General features: G+C 46.5%; 1 protein-coding gene across 2 annotated transcripts in view; it reads left to right on the forward strand.

Moving 5' to 3' along the window:
* LOC139571638 (ornithine aminotransferase, mitochondrial-like) overlaps positions 1 to 23,300 on the forward strand; it is a 50,212-nt gene that overhangs the window by 1,633 nt on the left and 25,279 nt on the right. The window contains exons 2-8 of one of the 2 annotated variants that reach the window (XM_071394693.1): positions 8,634 to 8,865; positions 10,567 to 10,791; positions 12,332 to 12,427; positions 12,767 to 12,894; positions 18,857 to 18,979; positions 20,089 to 20,217; positions 21,332 to 21,445. In XM_071394693.1, the coding sequence (XP_071250794.1) occupies positions 8,664 to 8,865; positions 10,567 to 10,791; positions 12,332 to 12,427; positions 12,767 to 12,894; positions 18,857 to 18,979; positions 20,089 to 20,217; positions 21,332 to 21,445 (1,017 nt within the window). In that variant the 5' untranslated portion in view covers positions 8,634 to 8,663. Of the gene's footprint in view, positions 1 to 8,633; positions 8,866 to 10,566; positions 10,792 to 11,313; positions 11,332 to 12,331; positions 12,428 to 12,766; positions 12,895 to 18,856; positions 18,980 to 20,088; positions 20,218 to 21,331; positions 21,446 to 23,300 lie in introns of those variants that run through there. The other variant, XM_071394694.1, reaches the window with a different exon arrangement.

Genomic DNA, 23,300 nt, shown 5'->3' on the forward strand with positions numbered 1-23,300 from the left:
CGTTTTTCAACCACTCCACAAATTTCTTGTTAACAAACTATAGTTTTGGCAAGTCGGTTAGGACATTTACTTTGTGCATGACACAAGTAATTTTTCCAAGAATTGTTTACAGACAGATTATTTCACTTATAATTCACTTTATCACAATTCCAGTGGGTCAGAAGTTTACATATGTAACAGTATAACTTTAAACCGTCCCCTCGCCCCGACCTCGGGCGCGAATCAGGGACCCTCTGCACACATCAACAAGCTAGCCATTTCACATCCGTTACACATACACTAAGTTGACTGTGCCTTTAAACAGCGTGGAAAATTCCAGAATATGATGTCATGGCTTTAGAAGCTTGTGAGAGGCTAACTTACATAATTTGAGTCAATTGGAGGTGTACCTGTGGATGTATTTCAAGGCCTACCTTCAAACTCAGTGCCTCTTTGCTTGACATCATGGGAAAATCAAAAGAAATCAGCCAAGACCTCAGAAAAAAAATTGTAGGCCTTCACAAGTCTAGTTCATCATTGGGAGCAATTTCCAAACGCCTGAAGGTACCACGTTCATCTGTAAAAACAATACACAAGTATAAACACCATGGGACCACGCAGCCGTCATACTGCTCAGGAAGGAGACGCCTTCTGTCTCCTAGAGATGAACGCGCTTTGGTGCGAAACGTGCAAATCAATCCCAGAACAACAGCAAAGGACCTTGTGAAGATGCTGGAGGAAACGGGTACGAAAGTATCTATATCCACAGTAAAACGAGTCCTATATCGACATAACCTGAAAGGCCGCTCAGCAAGGAAGAAGCCACTGCTCCAAAACCGCCATAAAAAAGCCAGACTACGGTTTGCAACTGCACATGGGGACAAAGAACGTACTTTTTGGAGCAATATCCTCTGGTCTGATGAAACTAAAAACAACTGTTTGGCCATAATGACCATAGTTATGTTTGGAGGAAAAGGGGGATGCTTGCAAGCCGAAGAACACCATCCCAACCGTGAAGCACGGGGTGGCAGCATCATGTTGTGAGGGTGCTTTGCTGCAGGAGGGGTGGTGCACTTCACAAAATAGATGGCATCATGAGGAAGGAAAATTATGTGGAAATATTGAAGCAACATCTCCAGACATCAGTCAGGAAGTTAAAGCTTGGTCACAAATGGGTCTTCCAAATGGACAATGACCCCAAGCATACTTCCAAAATTATGGCAAAATGGCCTAAGGACAACAAAGTCAAAGTATTGGAGTGGCCATCACAAAGCCCTAACCTCAATCCTATAGAAAATTTGTGGGCCGAACTGAAAAAGCATGTGTGAGCAAGGAGGCCTACAAACCTGACTCCGTTACACCAGCTCTGTCAGGAGGAATGGGCCAAAAGTCACCCAACTTATTGTGGAAGGCTGCCTGAAACGTTTGACCCAAGTTAAACAATGTAAAGGCAATGCTACCAAATACTAATTGAGTGTATGTAATCTTCTGACCCACTGGGAATGTGATGAAAGAAATAAAAGCTGAAATAAATCATTCTCTCTACTATTATTCTGACATTTCACATTCTTAAAATAAAGTGGTGATCCTAACTGACCGAAGACAGGAAATTGTTACTAGGATTAAATGTCAGGAATTGTGATAAACAGTTTAAATGTATTTGGCTAAGGTGTATGTAAACTTCTGACTTCAACTCTATTCTGTACTATCTACTGTATCTTAGTCTATGTCGCTCTGACATTGCTCGTCTATATATTTATATATTCTTTATTCCATTCCTTTTATTTAGATTTGTGTGTATTAGGTATTTGTTGTGTAATTTGTTAGATATTACTTGTTAGATATTACTGCACTGTTGGAACTAGAAGCACAAGCATTTCGCTACACCCGCAATAACATCTGCTGAACACGTGTATGTGACAAATAACATTTAATATGAGCAGAATACACACTTGAGAATATATAGGCCTTCTGCCTAATGTGATAGTATGAAACTCCTATTCACATTAACTCCACAGTACAGAACACGTTTGTAAAGGAAGTATATGTTCATCCTTAATTTTCAACGACTAGCCTAGGCTATGTGAAGATGTCCCTACGTAAATCAATAGCTGACCACCGTTACCAAGACCTGTGTCAAGATCAGTTACTTACCCCACCGGCCCTCACCATAACCTCTATGTACAAATAAGAGAGCAGGTCTGGAATCAGTGTGTCAGGATAGGATGACTACACAGGATCCTTATGCTTTTACCTGATGGTTTTTCTGGGGGGGGGAGGATAAATAACGAGTAGGCAACTTGATTTAACTCTGATTGTTTTTGTTGGAATGTCTACAGTGAAACAATTATGCCGCAATAGGTTCCGGATCCGGGTAAATAGGTTCCGGATCCGGGTAAATAGGTTCCGGATCCGGGTAAATAGGCACCTGTACATAGCCCATCTGTAAACAGCCCAACCAACTACCTCATCCCCATACTGTATTTATTTATCTTGCTCCTTTGCACCCCAGTATCTCTACTTGCACATCTACCGTGACCTGAGGGAAACAGGGAGGTGAACTCTTGGCCGTATTTATTAACTGTAGCAAAAACATTTTGCAATGGAAAAATAAAACTATTTTTTCCCCCCCTTATTGGACAAGTTGAGGTAGTGAGTGAGTCCTTCCCTGTTTCAGTGTGTTTTGGTGCCTAGTGAATATGACCGTCAACTCTGGGTCTTGTGGTGGGTCACATGGCCTGTGAGTTGGGCCTGGTCTTAATTTAGCTGTGGCTTGTGATGTACAGGGGGTGTGTTTGGGAGGCGGTACCGCCACAACCTATCACCTTCTTCCATGACCAATTTGGACAGGGGGTGTGTTTGGGAGGCGGTACCGCCACAACCTATCACCTTCTTCCCATGACCAATTTGGACAGGGGGTGTGTTTGGGAGGCGGTACCGCCACAACCTATCACCTTCTTCCATGACCAATTTGGACAGGGGGTGTGTTTGGGAGGCGGTACCACCACAACCTATCACCTTCTTCCCATGACCAATTTGGACAGGGGGTGTGTTTGGGAGGCGGGGCCGCTACAACCTATCACCTTCTTCCATGACCAATTTGGACAAGGGGCTAGAGTGGAAAATCAAATATTGCCTCATGGGACAGACATTAACCTTGATGAAGTCAGGAACCTGACTCACTTTGTTTACTATCTGGCCATTGATAACTCCATAGTGGTGTTGAGTGTCTTGTCTCCGTACTGTTCAATCCACGAGGATTTAGTTGTCCTGTGTTCATTCTATGAAATATGTGTTTTTTGTTTTGTTTTTGTAACTGGAAGTGAACTGAAGTGTTAAAAACTATCTAGTGAACAACAAGCTCTTTAGAATTGGTCAAATGTTAACTGGTGTTTTTGATAGGTGAAAGTTTGTCCTTATTTCTCAGCTAGGAAGTTTTGATAATATCATGAAGAGCCACCTGTAAAGAGGTTTAACTGACAGAGCTCTGTAAAGCCTTTCCAGTGGGTCGGTCAGGCTCATTAAATGTGTAGTGTCACTTGATCATCCCATCTAGAACAATGAATCAGACTCCAGCCATGTGATTGCCTATTCTCTTTTAACTGCAGTTTAGTATCTCTCCTTCTATTGCAACATACCAACTCAGTTTAGCCTGCATTCTTTCACTAGACCTTCCTGGGACTCCTACGTTGTTTCCATAGCAATAGTGCTGCCAATCAGAGAGAAAAGGTCAGGAACACTACAAGTTCATTAATAGTATTGGGTTAGTTGATGTGAACCCAGGGCATCCAGAGGTCCAGCAGAGGTCAGGTCTTCTATTGTGCAGCTGTGTCTGAAAGAGAAGTGCAACTCAGCATTTCCTGCTTGCTGAATAAACACTGAGTGGAGGAGCACATGCTGATGCCAGGCTGGCATATCATTATCACAGAATGTACCCACCGTCCTTTGTGGCCAGGGTTGGCTAAGGACAGGCTGTACCCACCACCCTTCGTGGCCAGGGTTGAATGAGGACAGGCTGTACCCATCACCCTTTGTGGCCAGGGTTGGATGAGGACAGGCTGTACCCACCACCCTTCGTGGCCAGGGTTGGATGAGGACAGGCTGTACCCACCACCCTTTGTGGCCAGGGTTGGATGAGGACAGGCAGTATCCACCACCCTTTGTGGCCAGGGTTGGATGAGGACAGGTTGTACCAACCACCCAACCACCCTCACGGTGACTTCCTTTCAGCAGTGGGTTGGGTCTCACGGTGTCTCCCCTTCAGCAGTGGGTTGGGTCTCACGGTGCCTCCCCTTCAGCAGTGGGTTGGGTCTCACGGTGTCTCCCCTTCAGCAGTGGGTTGGGTCTCACGGTGTCTCCCCTTCAGCAGTGGGTTGGGTCTCACGGTGCCTCCCTTTCAGCAGTGGGTTGGGTCTCACGGTGTCTCCCCTTCAGCAGTGGGTTGAGTCTCACGGTGTCTCCCCTTCAGCAGTGGGTTGGGTCTCACGGTGTCTCCCCTTCAGCAGTGGGTTGGGTCTCACGGTGTCTCCCCTTCAGCAGTGGGTTGAGTCTCACGGTGCCTCCCTTTCAGCAGTGGGTTGGGTCTCCCGGTGTCTCCCCTTCAGCAGTGGGTTGGGTCTCACGGTTTCTCCCCTTCAGCAGTGGGTTGGGTCTCCCGGTGTCTCCCCTTCAGCAGTGGGTAGGGTCTCACGGTGCCTTTCAGCAGTGGGTTGGGTCTCACGGTGCCTTTCAGCAGTGGGTTGGGTCTCTAGGTGTCTCCCCTTCAGCAGTGGGTTGGGTCTCACGGTGTCTTCCCTTCAGCAGTGGGTTGGGTCTCACGGTGTCTTCCTTTCAGCAGTGGGTTGGGTCTCACGGTGTCTTCCTTTCAGCAGTGGGTTGGGTCTCCTGGTGCCTCCCCTTCAGCAGTGGGTTGGGTCTCACGGTGCCTTTCAGCAGTGGGTTGGGTCTCACTGTGCCTCCCTTTCAGCAGTGGGTTGGGTCTCACGGTGCCTCCCTTTCAGCAGTGGGTTGGGTCTCACGGTGTCTTCCTTTCAGCAGTGGGTTGGGTCTCCTGGTGCCTCCCCTTCAGCAGTGGGTTGGGTCTCCTGGTGTCTCCCCTTCAGCAGTGGGTTGGGTCTCACGGTGTCTTCCTTTCAGCAGTGGGTTGGGTCTCACGGTGACTCCCCTTCAGCAGTGGGTTGGGTCTCACGGTGTCTTCCTTTCAGCAGTGGGTTGGGTCTCACGGTGTCTTCCTTTCAGCAGTGGGTTGGGTCTCCTGGTGCCTCCCCTTCAGCAGTGGGTTGGGTCTCACGGTGCCTTTCAGCAGTGGGTTGGGTCTCACTGTGCCTCCCTTTCAGCAGTGGGTTGGGTCTCACGGTGCCTCCCTTTCAGCAGTGGGTTGGGTCTCACGGTGTCTTCCTTTCAGCAGTGGGTTGGGTCTCCTGGTGCCTCCCCTTCAGCAGTGGGTTGGGTCTCCTGGTGTCTCCCCTTCAGCAGTGGGTTGGGTCTCACGGTGTCTTCCTTTCAGCAGTGGGTTGGGTCTCACGGTGACTCCCCTTCAGCAGTGGGTTGGGTCTCACGGTGTCTTCCTTTCAGCAGTGGGTTGGGTCTCACGGTGACTTCCTTTCAGCAGTGGGTTGGGTCTCACGGTGCCTTTCAGCAGTGGGTTGGGTCTCCTGGTGTCTCCCCTTCAGCAGTGGGTTGGGTCTCCTGGTGTCTCCCCTTCAGCAGTGGGTTGGGTCTCACGGTGTCTTCCCTTCAGCAGTGGGTTGGGTCTCACGGTGTCTTCCTTTCAGCAGTGGGTTGGGTCTCACGGTGTCTTCCTTTCAGCAGTGGGTTGGGTCTCCTGGTGCCTCCCCTTCAGCAGTGGGTTGGGTCTCAAGGTGCCTTTCAGCAGTGGGTTGGGTCTCACTGTGCCTCCCTTTCAGCAGTGGGTTGGGTCTCACGGTGCCTCCCTTTCAGCAGTGGGTTGGGTCTCACGGTGTCTTCCCTTCAGCAGTGGGTTGGGTCTCCTGGTGCCTCCCCTTCAGCAGTGGGTTGGGTCTCCTGGTGCCTCCCCTTCAGCAGTGGGTTGGGTCTCCTGGTGCCTCCCCTTCAGCAGTGGGTTGGGTCTCACGGTGTCTTCCTTTCAGCAGTGGGTTGGGTCTCACGGTGACTCCCCTTCAGCAGTGGGTTGGGTCTCCTGGTGTCTCCCCTTCAGCAGTGGGTTGGGTCTCACGGTGTCTTCCCTTCAGCAGTGGGTTGGGTCTCACGGTGTCTTCCTTTCAGCAGTGGGTTGGGTCTCACGGTGTCTTCCTTTCAGCAGTGGGTTGGGTCTCCTGGTGCCTCCCCTTCAGCAGTGGGTTGGGTCTCACGGTGCCTTTCAGCAGTGGGTTGGGTCTCACTGTGCCTCCCTTTCAGCAGTGGGTTGGGTCTCACGGTGCCTCCCTTTCAGCAGTGGGTTGGGTCTCACGGTGTCTTCCTTTCAGCAGTGGGTTGGGTCTCCTGGTGCCTCCCCTTCAGCAGTGGGTTGGGTCTCCTGGTGCCTCCCCTTCAGCAGTGGGTTGGGTCTCACGGTGTCTTCCTTTCAGCAGTGGGTTGGGTCTCACGGTGACTCCCCTTCAGCAGTGGGTTGGGTCTCACGGTGTCTTCCTTTCAGCAGTGGGTTGGGGCTCACGGTGACTTCCTTTCAGCAGTGGGTTGGGTCTCACGGTGTCTCCCCTTCAGCAGTGGGTTGGGTCTCACGGTGCCTCCCCTTCAGCAGTGGGTTGGGTCTCACGGTGACTTCCTTTCAGCAGTGGGTTGGGTCTCACGGTGTCTTCCCTTCCACAGTGGGTTGGGTCTCACGGTGTCTCCCCTTCAGCAGTGGGTTGGGTCTCACGGTGCCTTCCCTTCAGCAGTGGGTTGGGTCTCACGGTGCCTTCCCTTCCACAGTGGGTTGGGTCTCACGGTGTCTCCCCTTCAGCAGTGGGTTGGGTCTCACGGTGCCTCCCCTTCAGCAGTGGGTTGGGTCTCACCGTTATATCTACGGTTTTATATCTACGGTTTTATATCTACGGCTTTATGTCTACGGTTTTATGTCTACGGTTTTATATCTACGGTTTTATATCTACGGCTTTATAGCTACGGTTTTATATCTACGGCTTTATGTCTACGGTTTTATATCTACGGTTTTATATCTACGGTTTTATATCTTCGGTTTTATATCTACGGCTTTATGTCTACGGTTTTATATCTTCGGCTTTATGTCTACGGTTTTATATCTACGGTTTTATATCTACGGTTTTATATCTACGGTTTTGTATCTACGGCTTTATGTCTACGGCTTTATGTCTACGGTTTTATGTCTACGGTTTTATATCTACGGCTTTATGTCTACGGTTTTATATCTACGGCTTTATGTCTACGGCTTTATGTCTACGGTTTTATATCTACGGTTTTATATCTACGGTTTTATATCTACGGCTTTATGTCTACGGTTTTATATCTACGGCTTTATGTCTACGGCTTTATGTCTACGGCTTTATATCTTCGGTTTTATATCTACGGTTTTATGTCTACGGTTTTATATCTACGGCTTTATGTCTACGGCTTTATGTCTACGGTTTTATGTCTACGGCTTTATGTCTACGGTTTTATATCTACGGTTTTATATCTACGGCTTTATGTCTACGGCTTTATATCTACGGCTTTATGTCTACGGCTTTATGTCTACGGCTTTATGTCTACGGCTTTATGTCTACGGTTTTATATCTACGGTTTTATATCTTCGGTTTTATATCTACGGTTTTATGTCTACGGTTTTATATCTACGGCTTTATGTCTACGGCTTTATGTCTACGGTTTTATGTCTACGGCTTTATGTCTACGGCTTTATGTCTACGGTTTTATATCTACGGTTTTATGTCTACGGCTTTATGTCTACGGTTTTATGTCTACGGCTTTATGTCTACGGCTTTATGTCTACGGCTTTATGTCTACGGTTTTATATCTACGGCTTTATGTCTACGGCTTTATGTCTACGGTTTTATATCTACGGCTTTATATCTACGGCTTTATGTCTACGGCTTTATGTCTACGGTTTTATATCTACGGTTTTATATCTACGGCTTTATGTCTACGGTTTTATATCTACGGTTTTATATATTCGGCTTTATATCTACGGCTTTATATCTACGGTTTTATGTCTACGGCTTTATGTCTACGGCTTTATGTCTACGGCTTTATGTCTACGGTTTTATATATTCGGCTTTATATCTACGGTTTTATATCTACGGTTTTATATCTACGGCTTTATGTCTACGGTTTTATGTCTACGGTTTTATGTCTACGGTTTTATATCTACGGCTTTATGTCTACGGCTTTATGTCTATGTTACACCCTCCCTGTGTTAACTGTAGCAGACCTCCCTGTTTCAGTCCATTTTCTTCTGTTTGGTGCCTAATGAACACACCTCTCTCTCTGTGCAGACTGTAGAAGACATTAGTCCAATTACAAAGATGATTTCCAAACTTAATTAATATCTGTTTCTTTCTCTCTCTGTCTCTCTCTCTCTCTCTGTCTCTGTCTCTCTCTCTGTGCAGACTGTAGAAGACATTAGTCCAATTACAAAGATGATTTCCAAACTTAATTAATCTCTGTTTCTTTCTCTCTCTGTCTCTCTCTCTCTCTCTGTCTCTGTCTCTCTCTCTGTGCAGACTGTAGAAAACATTAGTCCAATTACGAAGATGATTTCCAAACTGAGCCACAGCCTGAGGAGCGCTGCCCCGGTCCTGACCAGAGCTGTGCACTCTGGGACGCGTCCTGCCTCTACCGCTGCCTCCAAGAAGATGGACCACCCGCTCACCGCTGAGGAGGTGTATGCCAGAGAGGAGAAGTATGGAGCACACAACTACCATCCACTACCTGTGGCACTGGAGAAAGGAAAGGGTGAGTGAGCCCACAGAGATCCTGTGTTAAAGGTAGACTCTGCGTCGGGACCGTTAACGGTAGACTCTGCATCGGGACGTTAAAGGTAGACTCTGCGTCGGGACGTTAAAGGTAGACTCTGCGTCGGGACGTTAAAGGTAGACTCTGCGTCGGGACGTTAAAGGTAGACTCTGCGTCGGGACGTTAAAGGTAGACTCTGCGTCGGGACGTTAAAGGTAGACTCTGCGTCGGGACGTTAAAGGTAGACTCTGCGTCGGGAGACGTTAAAGGTAGACTCTGCGTCGGGAGACGTTAAAGGTAGACTCTGCGTCGGGACGTTATAGGTAGACTCTGCGTCGGGACGTTAAGGGTAGACTCTGCGTCGGGACGTTAAGGGTATACTCTGCGTCGGCACGTTAAAGGTAGACTCTGCGTCGGGACATAAAGGTAGACTCTGCGTCGGGAGACGTTAAAGGTAGACTCTGCGTCGGCACGTTAAAGGTAGACTCTGCGTCGGGACGTTAACGGTAGACTCTGCGTCGGGAGACGTTAACGGTAGACTCTGCGTCGGGAGACGTTAACGGTAGACTCTGCGTCGGGACGTTAAGGGTAGACTCTGCGTCGGGACGTTAAGGGTATACTCTGCGTCGGGACGTTAAAGGTAGACTCTGCGTCGGGACGTTAAAGGTAGACTCTGCGTCGGCACGTTAACGGTAGACTCTGCGTCGGCACGTTAAAGGTAGACTCTGCGTCGGGAGACGTTAAAGGTAGACTCTGCGTCGGCACGTTAAAGGTAGACTCTGCGTCGGAACGTTAACGGTAGACTCTGCTTCGGGAGACGTTAAAGGTAGACTCTGCGTCGGCACGTTAAAGGTAGACTCTGCGTCGGAACGTTAACGGTAGACTCTGCTTCGGGAGACGTTAACGGTAGACTCTGCGTCGGGAGACGTTAACGGTAGACTCTGCGTCGGGACGTTAACGGTAGACTCTGCGTCGGGAGACGTTAACGGTAGACTCTGCGTCGGGAGACGTTAACGGTAGACTCTGCGTCGGGACGTTAAGGGTAGACTCTGCGTCGGGACGTTAAAGGTAGACTCTGCGTCGGGAGACGTTAAAGGTAGACTCTGCGTCGGGAGACGTTAAAGGTAGACTCTGCGTCGGCACGTTAAAGGTAGACTCTGCGTCGGGACGTTAACGGTAGACTCTGCGTCGGGAGACGTTAACGGTAGACTCTGCGTCGGGAGACGTTAACGGTAGACTCTGCGTCGGGACGTTAAAGGTAGACTCTGCGTCGGGAGACGTTAACGGTAGACTCTGCGTCGGGACGTTAAGGGTAGACTCTGCGTCGGGACGTTAAGGGTATACTCTGCGTCGGGACGTTAAAGGTAGACTCTGCGTCGGGACGTTAAAGGTAGACTCTGCGTCGGCACGTTAACGGTAGACTGCGTCGGCACGTTAAAGGTAGACTCTGCGTCGGGAGACGTTAAAGGTAGACTCTGCGTCGGCACGTTAAAGGTAGACTCTGCGTCGGGACGTTAACGGTAGACTCTGCGTCGGGAGACGTTAACGGTAGACTCTGCGTCGGGAGACGTTAACGGTAGACTCTTGTACATCAAGCTGCCTCAGGCTCCTGCCCTATGGGCCGTTCTGGTTTGGGACAAGGCTTGGTTCTAGTACCTGTTCCCAACCCCCCCCCTCTGCTCTGTCTCGTCTTCTCCCCAGGTCTGTATTTGTGGGACGTGGAGGGCAACAGATACTACGACTTCCTGAGCGCCTACAGCGCAGTGAACCAGGGCCACTGCCATCCCAAGATCATCGCTGCTCTGAACGCCCAGGCCTCCAAGCTCACCCTGACCTCCAGGGCCTTCTACAACGACATCCTGGGGGCCTACGAGGAGTACATCACCACCCTGTTTGGATACGACAAAGTACTGCCCATGAACACAGGTTAGGAGGCCTGATATGTACTGTCCATGAACACAGGTTAGGAGGCCTGATATGTACTGCCCGTGAACACAGGTTAGGAGGCCTGATATGTACTGTCTGTGAACACAGGTTAGGAGGCCTGATATGTACTGCCCATGAACACAGGTTAGGAGGCCTGATATGTACTGCCCGTGGACACAGGTTAGGAGGCCTGATATGTACTGTCCATGAACACAGGTTAGGAGGCCTGATATGTACTGCCCGTGAACACCGGTTAGGAGGCCTGATATGTACTGCCCGTGAACACAGGTTAGGAGGCCTGATATGTACTGCCTTTGAACACAGGTTAGGAGGCCTGATATGTACTCTCCATGAACACAGGTTAGGAGGCCTGATATGTACTGCCCGTGAACACAGGTTAGGAGGCCTGATATGTACTGCCTGTGAACACAGGTTAGGAGGCCTGATATGTACTGCCCGTGAACACAGGTTAGGAGGCCTGATATGTACTGCCCGTGAACACAAGTTAGGAGGCCTGATATGTACTGCCCATGAACACAGGTTAGGAGGCCTGATTTGACCTGCCCGTGAACACAGGTTAGGAGGCCTGATTTGACCTGCCCGTGAACACAGGTTAGGAGGCCTGATATGTACTTCCCATGAACACAGGTTAGGAGGCCTGATATGTACTGCCTTTGAACACAGGTTAGGAGGCCTGATATGTACTCTCCATGAACACAGGTTAGGAGGTCTGATATGTACTGCCCGTGAACACTGGTTAGGAGGCCTGATATGTACTTCCCATGAACACAGGTTAGGAGGCCTGATATGTACTGTCCGTGAACACAGGTTAGGAGGCCTGATATGTACTGTCCGTGAAGACAGGTTAGGATGCCTGATATGTACTGCCCGTGAACACAGGTTAGGAGGCCTGATATGTACTGCCCCTGAATACATTTTAGGAGGCCTGATATGTACTGTCCGTGAAGACAGGTTAGGATGCCTGATATGTACTGCCCGTGAACACAGGTTAGGAGTCCTGATATGTACTGCCCCTGAATACAGCTTAGGAGGCCTGATATGTACTGTCCGTGAAGACAGGTTAGGATGCCTGATATGTACTGTCCATGAACACAGGTTAGGAGGTCTGATATGTACTTCCCATGAACACAGGTTAGGAGGCCTGATATGTACTGTCCGTGAAGACAGGTTAGGAGTCCTGATATGTACTGCCCGTGAACACAGGTTAGGATGCCTGATATGTACTGCCCGTGAACACAGGTTAGGAGGCCTGATATGTACTGCCCGTGAACACAGGTTAGGAGGCCTGATATGTGACCGTCTGGTGTTCAGGACCAGTTCCGTGACACAACATGATTTCCAGTGCATCCTGGGAACAACATCTCTCCCCTTGACAAGGTGTGGAGGATGGAGAAGACTGTTCACTAAGCTGTCTGACCATGTCTGACCATGTCTGTCTATCTGTGGACGTCCGCGGCCCCACAACATGTCAATTCTAAGTATAGTGACGTTTAACTAATGTTTCCGTTTTGCGGACCAGGTGTGGAGGGCGGAGAGACGGCCTGTAAGCTGGCCAGGAAGTGGGGCTACACCGTAAAAGGCGTTCCCAAGAATCAGGCGAAAATCATCTTTGCAAGTAAGTCGATTATACAGCACCTTTTTTTGGGGGTTTCCCATCATGTCCTGAGATACAGGGGTGTTTGGTCCCTGTCTGTCTTGCCTGTGCATTCCTGAAATACACCTTTTATATAGTGCAGTATAATCATTGTTACGGTGGTGCCATAGAGCTTGAACCCCGTCATGGCTGCTTGCAGCTATATTCTGTTACAATGTTATTGAATTCCATATTCCTGTAAATCGTATTCTAGTTCATTTAGTTCCCTCACGTGGCAGAATGCATTGGAACTCTGACTTGTGTGATGAACACCATAGAAGAAGGATACTATTGTCATGTGGCTGACCTCTCTTCTTGTAGACGGTAACTTCTGGGGGCGAACCATGGCAGCCATCTCTAGCTCTACAGATCCTAGCAGTTACGAGGGCTTCGGTCCCTTCATGCCCGGCTTTGGGCTCATCCCTTACAACGACATCACTGCTCTGGAGGTACGGACTGACATGACTACAGTCTATAATACTGAGCCTTAATGTTACCTGCTCTGGAGGTACGGACTGACATGACTACAGTCTCTATAATACTGAGCCTTAATGTTACCTGCTCTGGAGGTACGGACTGACATGACTACAGTCTATAATACTGAGCCTTAATGTTACCTGCTCTGGAGGTACGGACTGACATGACTACAGTCTCTATAATACTGAGCCTTAATGTTACCTGCTCTGGAGGTACGGACTGACATGACTACAGTCTCTATAATACTGAGCCTTAATGTTAGCTGCTCTGGAGGTACGGACTGACATGACTACAGCCTCTATAATACTGGACCTTAATGTTACCTGCTCTGGAGGTACGGACTGACATGACTACAGTCTCTATAATACTGAGCCTTAATGTTACCTGCTCTGGAGGTACGGACTGACATGACTACAGCCTCTATAATACTGAGCCTTAATGTTACCTGCTCTGGAGGTACGGACTGACATGACTACAGTCTCTATAATACTGAGCCTTAATGTTACCTGCTCTGGAGGTACGGACTGACATGACTACAGTTTCTATAATACTGAGCCTTAATGTTACCTGCTCTGGAGGTACGGACTGACATGACTACAGTCTCTATAATACTGAGCCTTAATGTTACCTGCTCTGGAGGTACGGACTGACATGACTACAGTCTCTATAATACTGAGCCTTAATGTTACCTGCTCTGGAGGTACGGACTGACATGACTACAGCCTCTATAATACTGAGCCTTAATGTTACCTGCTCTGGAGGTACGGACTGACATGACTACAGTCTCTATAATACTGAGCCTTAATGTTACCTGCTCTGGAGGTACGGACTGACATGACTACAGCCTCTATAATACTGAGCCTTAATGTTACCTGCTCTGGAGGTACGGACTGACATGACTACAGTCTCTATAATACTGAGCCTTAATGTTACCTGCTCTGGAGGTACGGACTGACATGACTACAGTCTCTATAATACTGAGCCTTAATGTTACCTGCTCTGGAGGTACGGACTGACATGACTACAGTCTCTATAATACTGAGCCTTAATGTTACCTGCTCTGGAGGTACGGACTGACATGACTACAGTCTCTATAATACTGGACCTTAATGTTACCTGCTCTGGAGGTACGGACTGACATGACTACAGTCTCTATAATACTGAGCCTTAATGTTACCTGCTCTGGAGGTACGGACTGACATGACTACAGCCTCTATAATACTGGACCTTAATGTTACCTGCTCTGGAGGTACGGACTGACATGACTACAGTCTCTATAATACTGAGCCTTAATGTTACCTGCTCTGGAGGTACGGACTGACATGACTACAGTCTCTATAATACTGAGCCTTAATGTTACCTGCTCTGGAGGTACGGACTGACATGACTACAGTCTCTATAATACTGAGCCTTAATGTTAGCTGCTCTGGAGGTACGGACTGACATGACTACAGTCTCTATAATACTGAGCCTTAATGTTACCTGCTCTGGAGGTACGGGCTGACATGACTACAGTCTCTATAATACTGAGCCTTAATGTTACCTGCTCTGGAGGTACGGACTGACATGACTACAGTCTCTATAATACTGAGCCTTAATGTTACCTGCTCTGGAGGTACGGACTGACATGACTACAGCCTCTATAATACTGAGCCTTAATGTTACCTGCTCTGGAGGTACGGACTGACATGACTACAGCCTCTATAATACTGAGCCTTAATGTTACCTGCTCTGGAGGTACGGACTGACATGACTACAGCCTCTATAATACTGAGCCTTAATGTTACCTGCTCTGGAGGTACGGACTGACATGACTACAGCCTCTATAATACTGAGCCTTAATGTTACCTGCTCTGGAGGTACGGACTGACATGACTACAGTCTCTATAATACTGAGCCTTAATGTTACCTGCTCTGGAGGTACGGACTGACATGACTACAGTCTCTATAATACTGAGCCTTAATGTTACCTGCTCTGGAGGTACGGACTGACATGACTACAGTCTCTATAATACTGAGCCTTAATGTTAGCTGCTCTGGAGGTACGGACTGACATGACTACAGTCTCTATAATACTGAGCCTTAATGTTACCTGCTCTGGAGGTACGGACTGACATGACTACAGTCTCTATAATACTGAGCCTTAATGTTACCTGCTCTGGAGGTACGGACTGACATGACTACAGTCTCTATAATACTGAGCCTTAATGTTACCTGCTCTGGAGGTACGGACTGACATGACTACAGTCTCTATAATACTGAGCCTTAATGTTACCTGCTCTGGAGGTACGGACTGACATGACTACAGTCTCTATAATACTGAGCCTTAATGTTAGCTGCTCTGGAGGTACGGACTGACATGACTACAGTCTCTATAATACTGAGCCTTAATGTTACCTGCTCTGGAGGTACGGACTGACATGACTACAGTCTCTATAATACTGAGCCTTAATGTTACCTGCTCTGGAGGTACGGACTGACATGACTACAGTCTCTATAATACTGAGCCTTAATGTTACCTGCTCTGGAGGTACGGACTGACATGACTACAGTCTCTATAATACTGAGCCTTAATGTTACCTGCTCTGGAGGTACGGACTGACATGACTACAGTCTCTATAATACTGAGCCTTAATGTTACCTGCTCTGGAGGTACGGACTGACATGACTACAGTCTCTATAATACTGAGCCTTAATGTTACCTGCTCTGGAGGTACGGGCTGACATGACTACAGTCTCTATAATACTGAGCCTTAATGTTACCTGCTCTGGAGGTACGGGCTGACATGACTACAGTCTCTATAATACTGAGCCTTAATGTTACCTGCTCTGGAGGTACGGACTGACATGACTACAGCCTCTATAATACTGGACCTTAATGTTACCTGCTCTGGAGGTACGGACTGACATGACTACAGTCTCTATAATACTGAGCCTTAATGTTACCTGCTCTGGAGGTACGGACTGACATGACTACAGTCTCTATAATACTGAGCCTTAATGTTACCTGCTCTGGAGGTACGGGCTGACATGACTACAGTCTCTATAATACTGAGCCTTAATTGTACCTGCTCTGGAGGTACGGACTGACATGACTACAGCCTCTATAATACTGAGCCTTAATGTTACCTGCTCTGGAGGTACGGGCTGACATGACTACAGTCTCTATAATACTGAGCCTTAATGTTACCTGCTCTGGAGGTACGGACTGACATGACTACAGTCTCTATAATACTGAGCCTTAATGGTACCTGCTCTGGAGGTACGGGCTGACATGACTACAGTCTCTATAATACTGAGCCTTAATGTTACCTGCTCTGGAGGTACGGACTGACATGACTACAGTCTCTATAATACTGAGCCTTAATGGTACCTGCTCTGGAGGTACGGACTGACATGACTACAGTCTCTATAATACTGAGCCTTAATGTTACCTGCTCTGGAGGTACGGACTGACATGACTACAGTCTCTATAATACTGAGCCTTAATGTTACCTGCTCTGGAGGTACGGACTGACATGACTACAGCCTCTATAATACTGAGCCTTAATGTTACCTGCTCTGGAGGTACGGACTGACATGACTACAGTCTCTATAATACTGAGCCTTAATGTTACCTGCTCTGGAGGTACGGACTGACATGACTACAGTCTCTATAATACTGAGCCTTAATGTTACCTGCTCTGGAGGTACGGACTGACATGACTACAGCCTCTATAATACTGAGCCTTAATGTTACCTGCTCTGGAGGTACGGACTGACATGACTACAGTCTCTATAATACTGAGCCTTAATGTTACCTGCTCTGGAGGTACGGGCTGACATGACTACAGTCTCTATAATACTGAGCCTTAATGTTACCTGCTCTGGAGGTACGGACTGACATGACTACAGTCTCTATAATACTGAGCCTTAATGTTACCTGCTCTGGAGGTACGGACTGACATGACTACAGTCTCTATAATACTGAGCCTTAATGTTACCTGCTCTGGAGGTACGGACTGACATGACTACAGCCTCTATAATACTGAGCCTTAATGTTACCTGCTCTGGAGGTACGGACTGACATGACTACAGTCTCTATAATACTGAGCCTTAATGTTACCTGCTCTGGAGGTACGGACTGACATGACTACAGTCTCTATAATACTGAGCCTTAATGTTACCTGCTCTGGAGGTACGGACTGACATGACTACAGTCTCTATAATACTGAGCCTTAATGTTACCTGCTCTGGAGGTACGGACTGACATGACTACAGTCTCTATAATACTGAGCCTTAATGTTACCTGCTCTGGAGGTACGGACTGACATGACTACAGTCTCTATAATACTGAGCCTTAATGTTACCTGCTCTGGAGGTACGGACTGACATGACTACAGTCTCTATAATACTGAGCCTTAATGTTACCTGCTCTGGAGGTACGGACTGACATGACTACAGTCTCTATAATACTGAGCCTTAATGTTACCTGCTCTGGAGGTACGGACTGACATGACTACAGTCTCTATAATACTGAGCCTTAATGTTAGCTGCTCTGGAGGTACGGACTGACATGACTACAGTCTCTATAATACTGAGCCTTAATGTTACCTGCTCTGGAGGTACGGACTGACATGACTACAGTCTCTATAATACTGAGCCTTAATGTTACCTGCTCTGGAGGTACGGACTGACATGACTACAGTCTCTATAATACTGAGCCTTAATGTTACCTGCTCTGGAGGTACGGACTGACATGACTACAGCCTCTATAATACTGAGCCTTAATGGTACCTGCTCTGGAGGTACGGGCTGACATGACTACAGTCTCTATAATACTGAGCCTTAATGTTACCTGCTCTGGAGGTACGGACTGACATGACTACAGCCTCTATAATACTGAGCCTTAATGTTACCTGCTCTGGAGGTACGGACTGACATGACTACAGTCTCTATAATACTGAGCCTTAATGTTACCTGCTCTGGAGGTACGGACTGACATGACTACAGTCTCTATAATACTGAGCCTTAATGTTACCTGCTCTGGAGGTACGGACTGACATGACTACAGTCTCTATAATACTGAGCCTTAATGTTACCTGCTCTGGAGGTACGGACTGACATGACTACAGCCTCTATAATACTGGACCTTAATGTTACTGTTCTACAGGCCAGTTTCCTGTCCCTCTATAATACTGGACCTTAATGTTACAGTTTCCTGTCCCTCTATAATACTGGACCTTAATGTTACTGCTCTACAGGCCAGTTTCCTGTCCCTCTATAATACTGGACCTTAATGTTACTGCTCTACAGGCCAGTTTCCTGTCTCTCTATAATACTGGACCTTAATGTTACAGTTTCCTGTCCCTCTATAATACTGGACCTTAATGTTACTGCTCTACAGGCCAGTTTCCTGTCTCTCTATAATACTGGACCTTAATGTTACAGTTTCCTGTCCCTCTATAATACTGGACCTTAATGTTACTGCTCTACAGGCCAGTTTCCTGTCCCTCTATAATACTGGACCTTAATGTTACAGTTTCCTGTCCCTTTATAATACTGGACCTTAATGTTACAGTTTCCTGTCCCTCTATAATACTGGACCTTAATGTTACTGCTCTACAGACCAGTTTCCTGTCCCTCTATAATACTGGACCTTAATGTTACTGCTCTACAGGCCAGTTTCCTGTCCCTCTATAATACTGGACCTTAATGTTACTGTTCTACAGGCCAGTTTCCTGGAGCCAGATCAGACCTAGTCCTGTTTGAGCGTGCTTAGTCCAGACGAAGTCTTGATCTGGGGAAATGGGCTTTTCTTCCATATTGTATCAGTAGACACATCAAAGGGAGTGTCTCCAGCCCTGTAAAATCCATTGATGAGATATGATCACGGATCACTTTATTTTTAAATTGACTAACTAGTGATGTGTTATCGCTGATGGATTGTTCCAGAAAGCTCTGCGGGACCCTAACGTAGCAGCCTTCATGGTGGAGCCCATCCAGGGAGAGGCTGGGGTGGTGGTTCCTGATCCTGGATACCTCACCGCTGTCAGACGACTCTGCACTCAGAACAACGTGAGTACGAGACGTGTCGGCGTTAAAAAACACAAACGCACATTGTACTGTAAAAGCCGTGAGAATCAACGGTTGATCCTTTTTTTGTCTTTGGAAACGGACACTTTTTCTCCCACCACTTTTGGTTGATTTGTTCAATCTGTTTATTTTGTTTTGTAAAATCAATAAAATACTGATGTAGCTTTTTCCTTGTAACTGCTTCCATGTGCTTGGGTCTAGAGACCAGGTTATAATTAATCACTTTTGTGATTCTCTGTGCTTGGGTCTAGAGACCAGGTTATAATAAATCACTTTTGTGATTCTCTGTGCTTTGGGTCTAGAGACCAGGTTATTATAAATCACTTTTGTGATTCTCTGTGCTTTGGGTCTAGAGACCAGGTTATTATAAATCACTTGTGATTCTCTGTGCTTTGGGTCTAGAGACCAGGTTATTATAAATCACTTTTGTGATTCTCTGTGCTTTGGGTCTAGAGACCAGGTTATTATAAATCACTTGTGATTCTCTGTGCTTTGGGTCTAGAGACCAGGTTATTATAAATCACTTGTGATTCTCTGTGCTTTGGGTCTAGAGACCAGGTTATTATAAATCACTTGTGATTCTCTGTGCTTTGGGTCTAGAGACCAGGTTATTATAAATCACTTGTGATTCTCTGTGCTTTGGGTCTAGAGACCAGGTTATTATAAATCACTTGTGATTCTCTGTGCTTTGGGTCTAGAGACCAGGTTATTATAAATCACTTGTGATTCTCTGTGCTTTGGGTCTAGAGACCAGGTTATTATAAATCACTTGTGATTCTCTGTGCTTTGGGTCTAGAGACCAGGTTATTATAAATCACTTGTGATTCTCTGTGCTTTGGGTCTAGAGACCAGGTTATTATAAATCACTTGTGATTCTCTGTGCTTTGGGTCTAGAGACCAGGTTATTATGAATCACTTTTGTGGCAACTATTGATTTTAAAAAAGGACTTTATAAATTAAATGTGATTATCTCCTACTGTATGGTGTTTAAGTGCATGTTTATAGCCGATGAGGTGCAGACTGGACTGGCTGTAGTGTAGAGACCCAGTCATACATAGACTCTACTAATATCTCTCTGTTCCAATGTCTAGGTGCTGTTCATAGCCGATGAGGTGCAGACTGGACTGGCCCGTACGGGCAGACGGCTGGCTGTGGACCATGAGGAAGTGCGTCCTGACATCGTGATCCTGGGAAAGGCTCTGTCTGGAGGAGTCTACCCTGTGAGTAACACAACACTGTTACACTACTGTTAAAGGAATTTTGATTCCTGTTTATTAACCAATTCAATTAAAACACTCTGCCCATAAATAAGAATTTGTAAGATAATTATTAGCATAAAATGGACAGATACCAGTCTTAAAATCAATCAATCAATAGCGTTTATTCTCGAGAGTACTGAATCATAGTACAATTTACATCGGGTTATATAATAAAGATGATGTCATAGGTTATAATGTCCATCCTCCTCTAGAATACAATGGCAATACAGTTCACAGCCTCATTACTGTCTGCCACCTGTTAAACTATCTGCAACAAGGTCTTTCTCCTCCCTGGGTAGAGACAGAATGTCCTGTAAGGAACACAGCATTCCAGCCTGTCTGAAGATAACTCCATTCTTTCTAACAAGGAACACATTACACTCAACATTTATGAGTTATAATTCTAAGTCAAATGTGCACATATTTTAGTCATTAAACACAAAAATCCCGTAACACCTACGTTCTCTACGATGTTGTACTCCTCGTTTATTTACTGAACGAAAATGCCGTCTAATAATTTAGTACGGGGTGGGGTCGCATTAATACATGAATATTCATTGTTTAATTCACTTCCTTTTGTGACTTACTCACTGCTTTTTCAGCATGTTGTGACTGGGGCATGTTGTGACGGTTGTGACTGGGGACTGTTGTGACTGGGGACTGTTGTGACTGGGGACTGTTGTGACTGGGGACTGTTGTGACTGATGGGACTGTTGTGACTGGGGCATGTTGTGACTGATGGGACTGTTGTGACTGATGGGACTGGGGACTGTTGTGACTGGGGCATGTTGTGACTGGGGCATGATGTGACTGGGGCATGTTGTGACTGGGGACTGTTGTGACTGGGGACTGTTGTGACTGGGGACTGTTGTGACTGGGGACTGTTGTGACTGGGGCATGATGTGACTGGGGCATGATGTGACTGGGGCATGTTGTGACTGGGGACTGTTGTGACTGGGGACTGTTGTGACTGGGGACTGTTGTGACTGGGGACTGTTGTGACTGGGGACTGTTGTATGATGGGACTGTTGTGACTGGGTCATGTCAGTCTCTGATATAAACCTTGTCCTGCCAGGTGTCTGCGGTGCTGTGTGATGATGAGGTGATGCTGACCATCAAGCCTGGAGAGCACGGCTCTACGTACGGAGGAAACCCTCTGGCCTGCGGCGTTGCCATGGCAGCACTAGAGGTAACTGGTAGCTAGCTTTTGTTTATTTTAGTGAGTTAACTAACTAGCTATTTGGCTATGGACACATTCAGCTAGTTAGTTATTTGGCTATGGACAGATTCAGCTAGTTAGTTAGTTGGCTATGGACACATTCAGCTAGTTAGTTATTTGGCTATGGACAGATTCAGCTAGTTAGTTAGCTAGTTAGTTATTTGGCTATGGACAGATTCAACCAGCTAGTTAGTTATTTGGCTATGGACAGATTCAGCTAGTTAGTTAGCTAGCTAGTTATTTGGCTATGGACAGATTCAGACAGCTAGTTAGTTATTTGGCTATGGACAGATTCAGCTAGTTAGTTAGTTGGCTATGGACACATTCAGCTAGTTAGTTATTTGGCTATGGACAGATTCAGCTAGTTAGTTAGCTAGTTAGTTATTTGGCTATGGACAGATTCAACCAGCTAGTTAGTTATTTGGCTATGGACAGATTCAGCTAGTTAGTTAGCTAGTTAGTTATTTGGCTATGGACAGATTCAACCAGCTAGTTAGTTATTTGGCTGTGGACAGATTCAGCCAGCTAGTTAGTTATTTGGCTATGGACAGATTCAGCTAGTTAGTTAGCTAGTTAGTTATTTGGCTATGGACAGATTCAACCAGCTAGTTAGTTATTTGGCTGTGGACAGATTCAGTTAGCTAGTTAGTTATTTGGCTATGGACAGATGCAGTTAGCTAGTTAGTTATTTGGCTACGGACAGATTCAGCTAGCTAGTTAGTTATTTGGCTACGGACAGATTCAGCTAGTTAGTTATTTGGCTGTGGACAGATTCAACCAGCTAGTTAGTTATTTGGTTGTGGACAGATTCAGCTAGTTAGTTAGTTATTTGGCTATGGACAGATTCAGCTAGTTAGTTAGTTATTTGGCTATGGACAGATTCAGTTAGCTAGTTAGTTATTTGGCTACGGACAGATTCAGCTAGTTAGTTATTTGGCTATGGACAGATTCAGCCAGCTAGTTAGTTATTTGGCTACGGACAGATTCAGCTAGTTAGTTATTTGGCTATGGACAGATTCAGCTAGTTAGTTATTTGGCTATGGACAGATTCAGCTAGCTAGTTAGTTATTTGGCTACGGACAGATTCAGCTAGTTAGTTATTTGGCTATGGACAGATTCAGCTAGTTAGTTATTTGGCTATGGACAGATTCAGCTAGCTAGCTAGTTAGTTATTTGGCTACGGACAGATTCAGCTAGCTAGTTAGTTATTTGGCTTTGGACAGATTCAGCTAGCTAGTTAGTTATTTGGCCATGGACAGATTCAACCAGCTAGTTAGTTATTTGGCTATGGACAGATTCAACCAGCTAGTTAGCTATTTGGCTATGGGCAGATTCAGCTAGCTAGTTAGTTATTTGGCTATGGACAGATTCAACCAGCTAGTTAGCTATTTGGCTATGGACAGATTCAGCTAGCTAGTTAGTTATTTGGCTATGGACAGATTCAACCAGCTAGTTAGCTATTTGGCTATTGGCAGATTCAGCTAGCTAGTTAGCTATTTGGCTATGGGCAGATTCAGCTAGCTAGTTAGTTATTTGGCTATGGACAGATTCAACCAGCTAGTTAGCTATTTGGCTATGGGCAGATTCAGCTAGTTAGTTATTTGGCTGTGGACAGATTCAACCAGCTAGTTAGTTATTTGGCTATGGACAGATTCAGCTAGCTAGCTAGTTATTTGGCTATGGACAGATTCAGCTAGCTAGTTAGTTATTTGGCTATGGGCAGATTCAGCTAGCTAGTTAGTTATTTGGCCATGGACAGATTCAACCAGCTAGTTAGTTATTTGGCTATGGACAGATTCAGCCAGCTAGTTAGCTATTTGGCTAT

Source organism: Salvelinus alpinus, chromosome 3 (assembly GCF_045679555.1).
Source record: "Salvelinus alpinus chromosome 3, SLU_Salpinus.1, whole genome shotgun sequence".
NCBI lineage: Eukaryota > Metazoa > Chordata > Actinopteri > Salmoniformes > Salmonidae > Salvelinus > Salvelinus alpinus.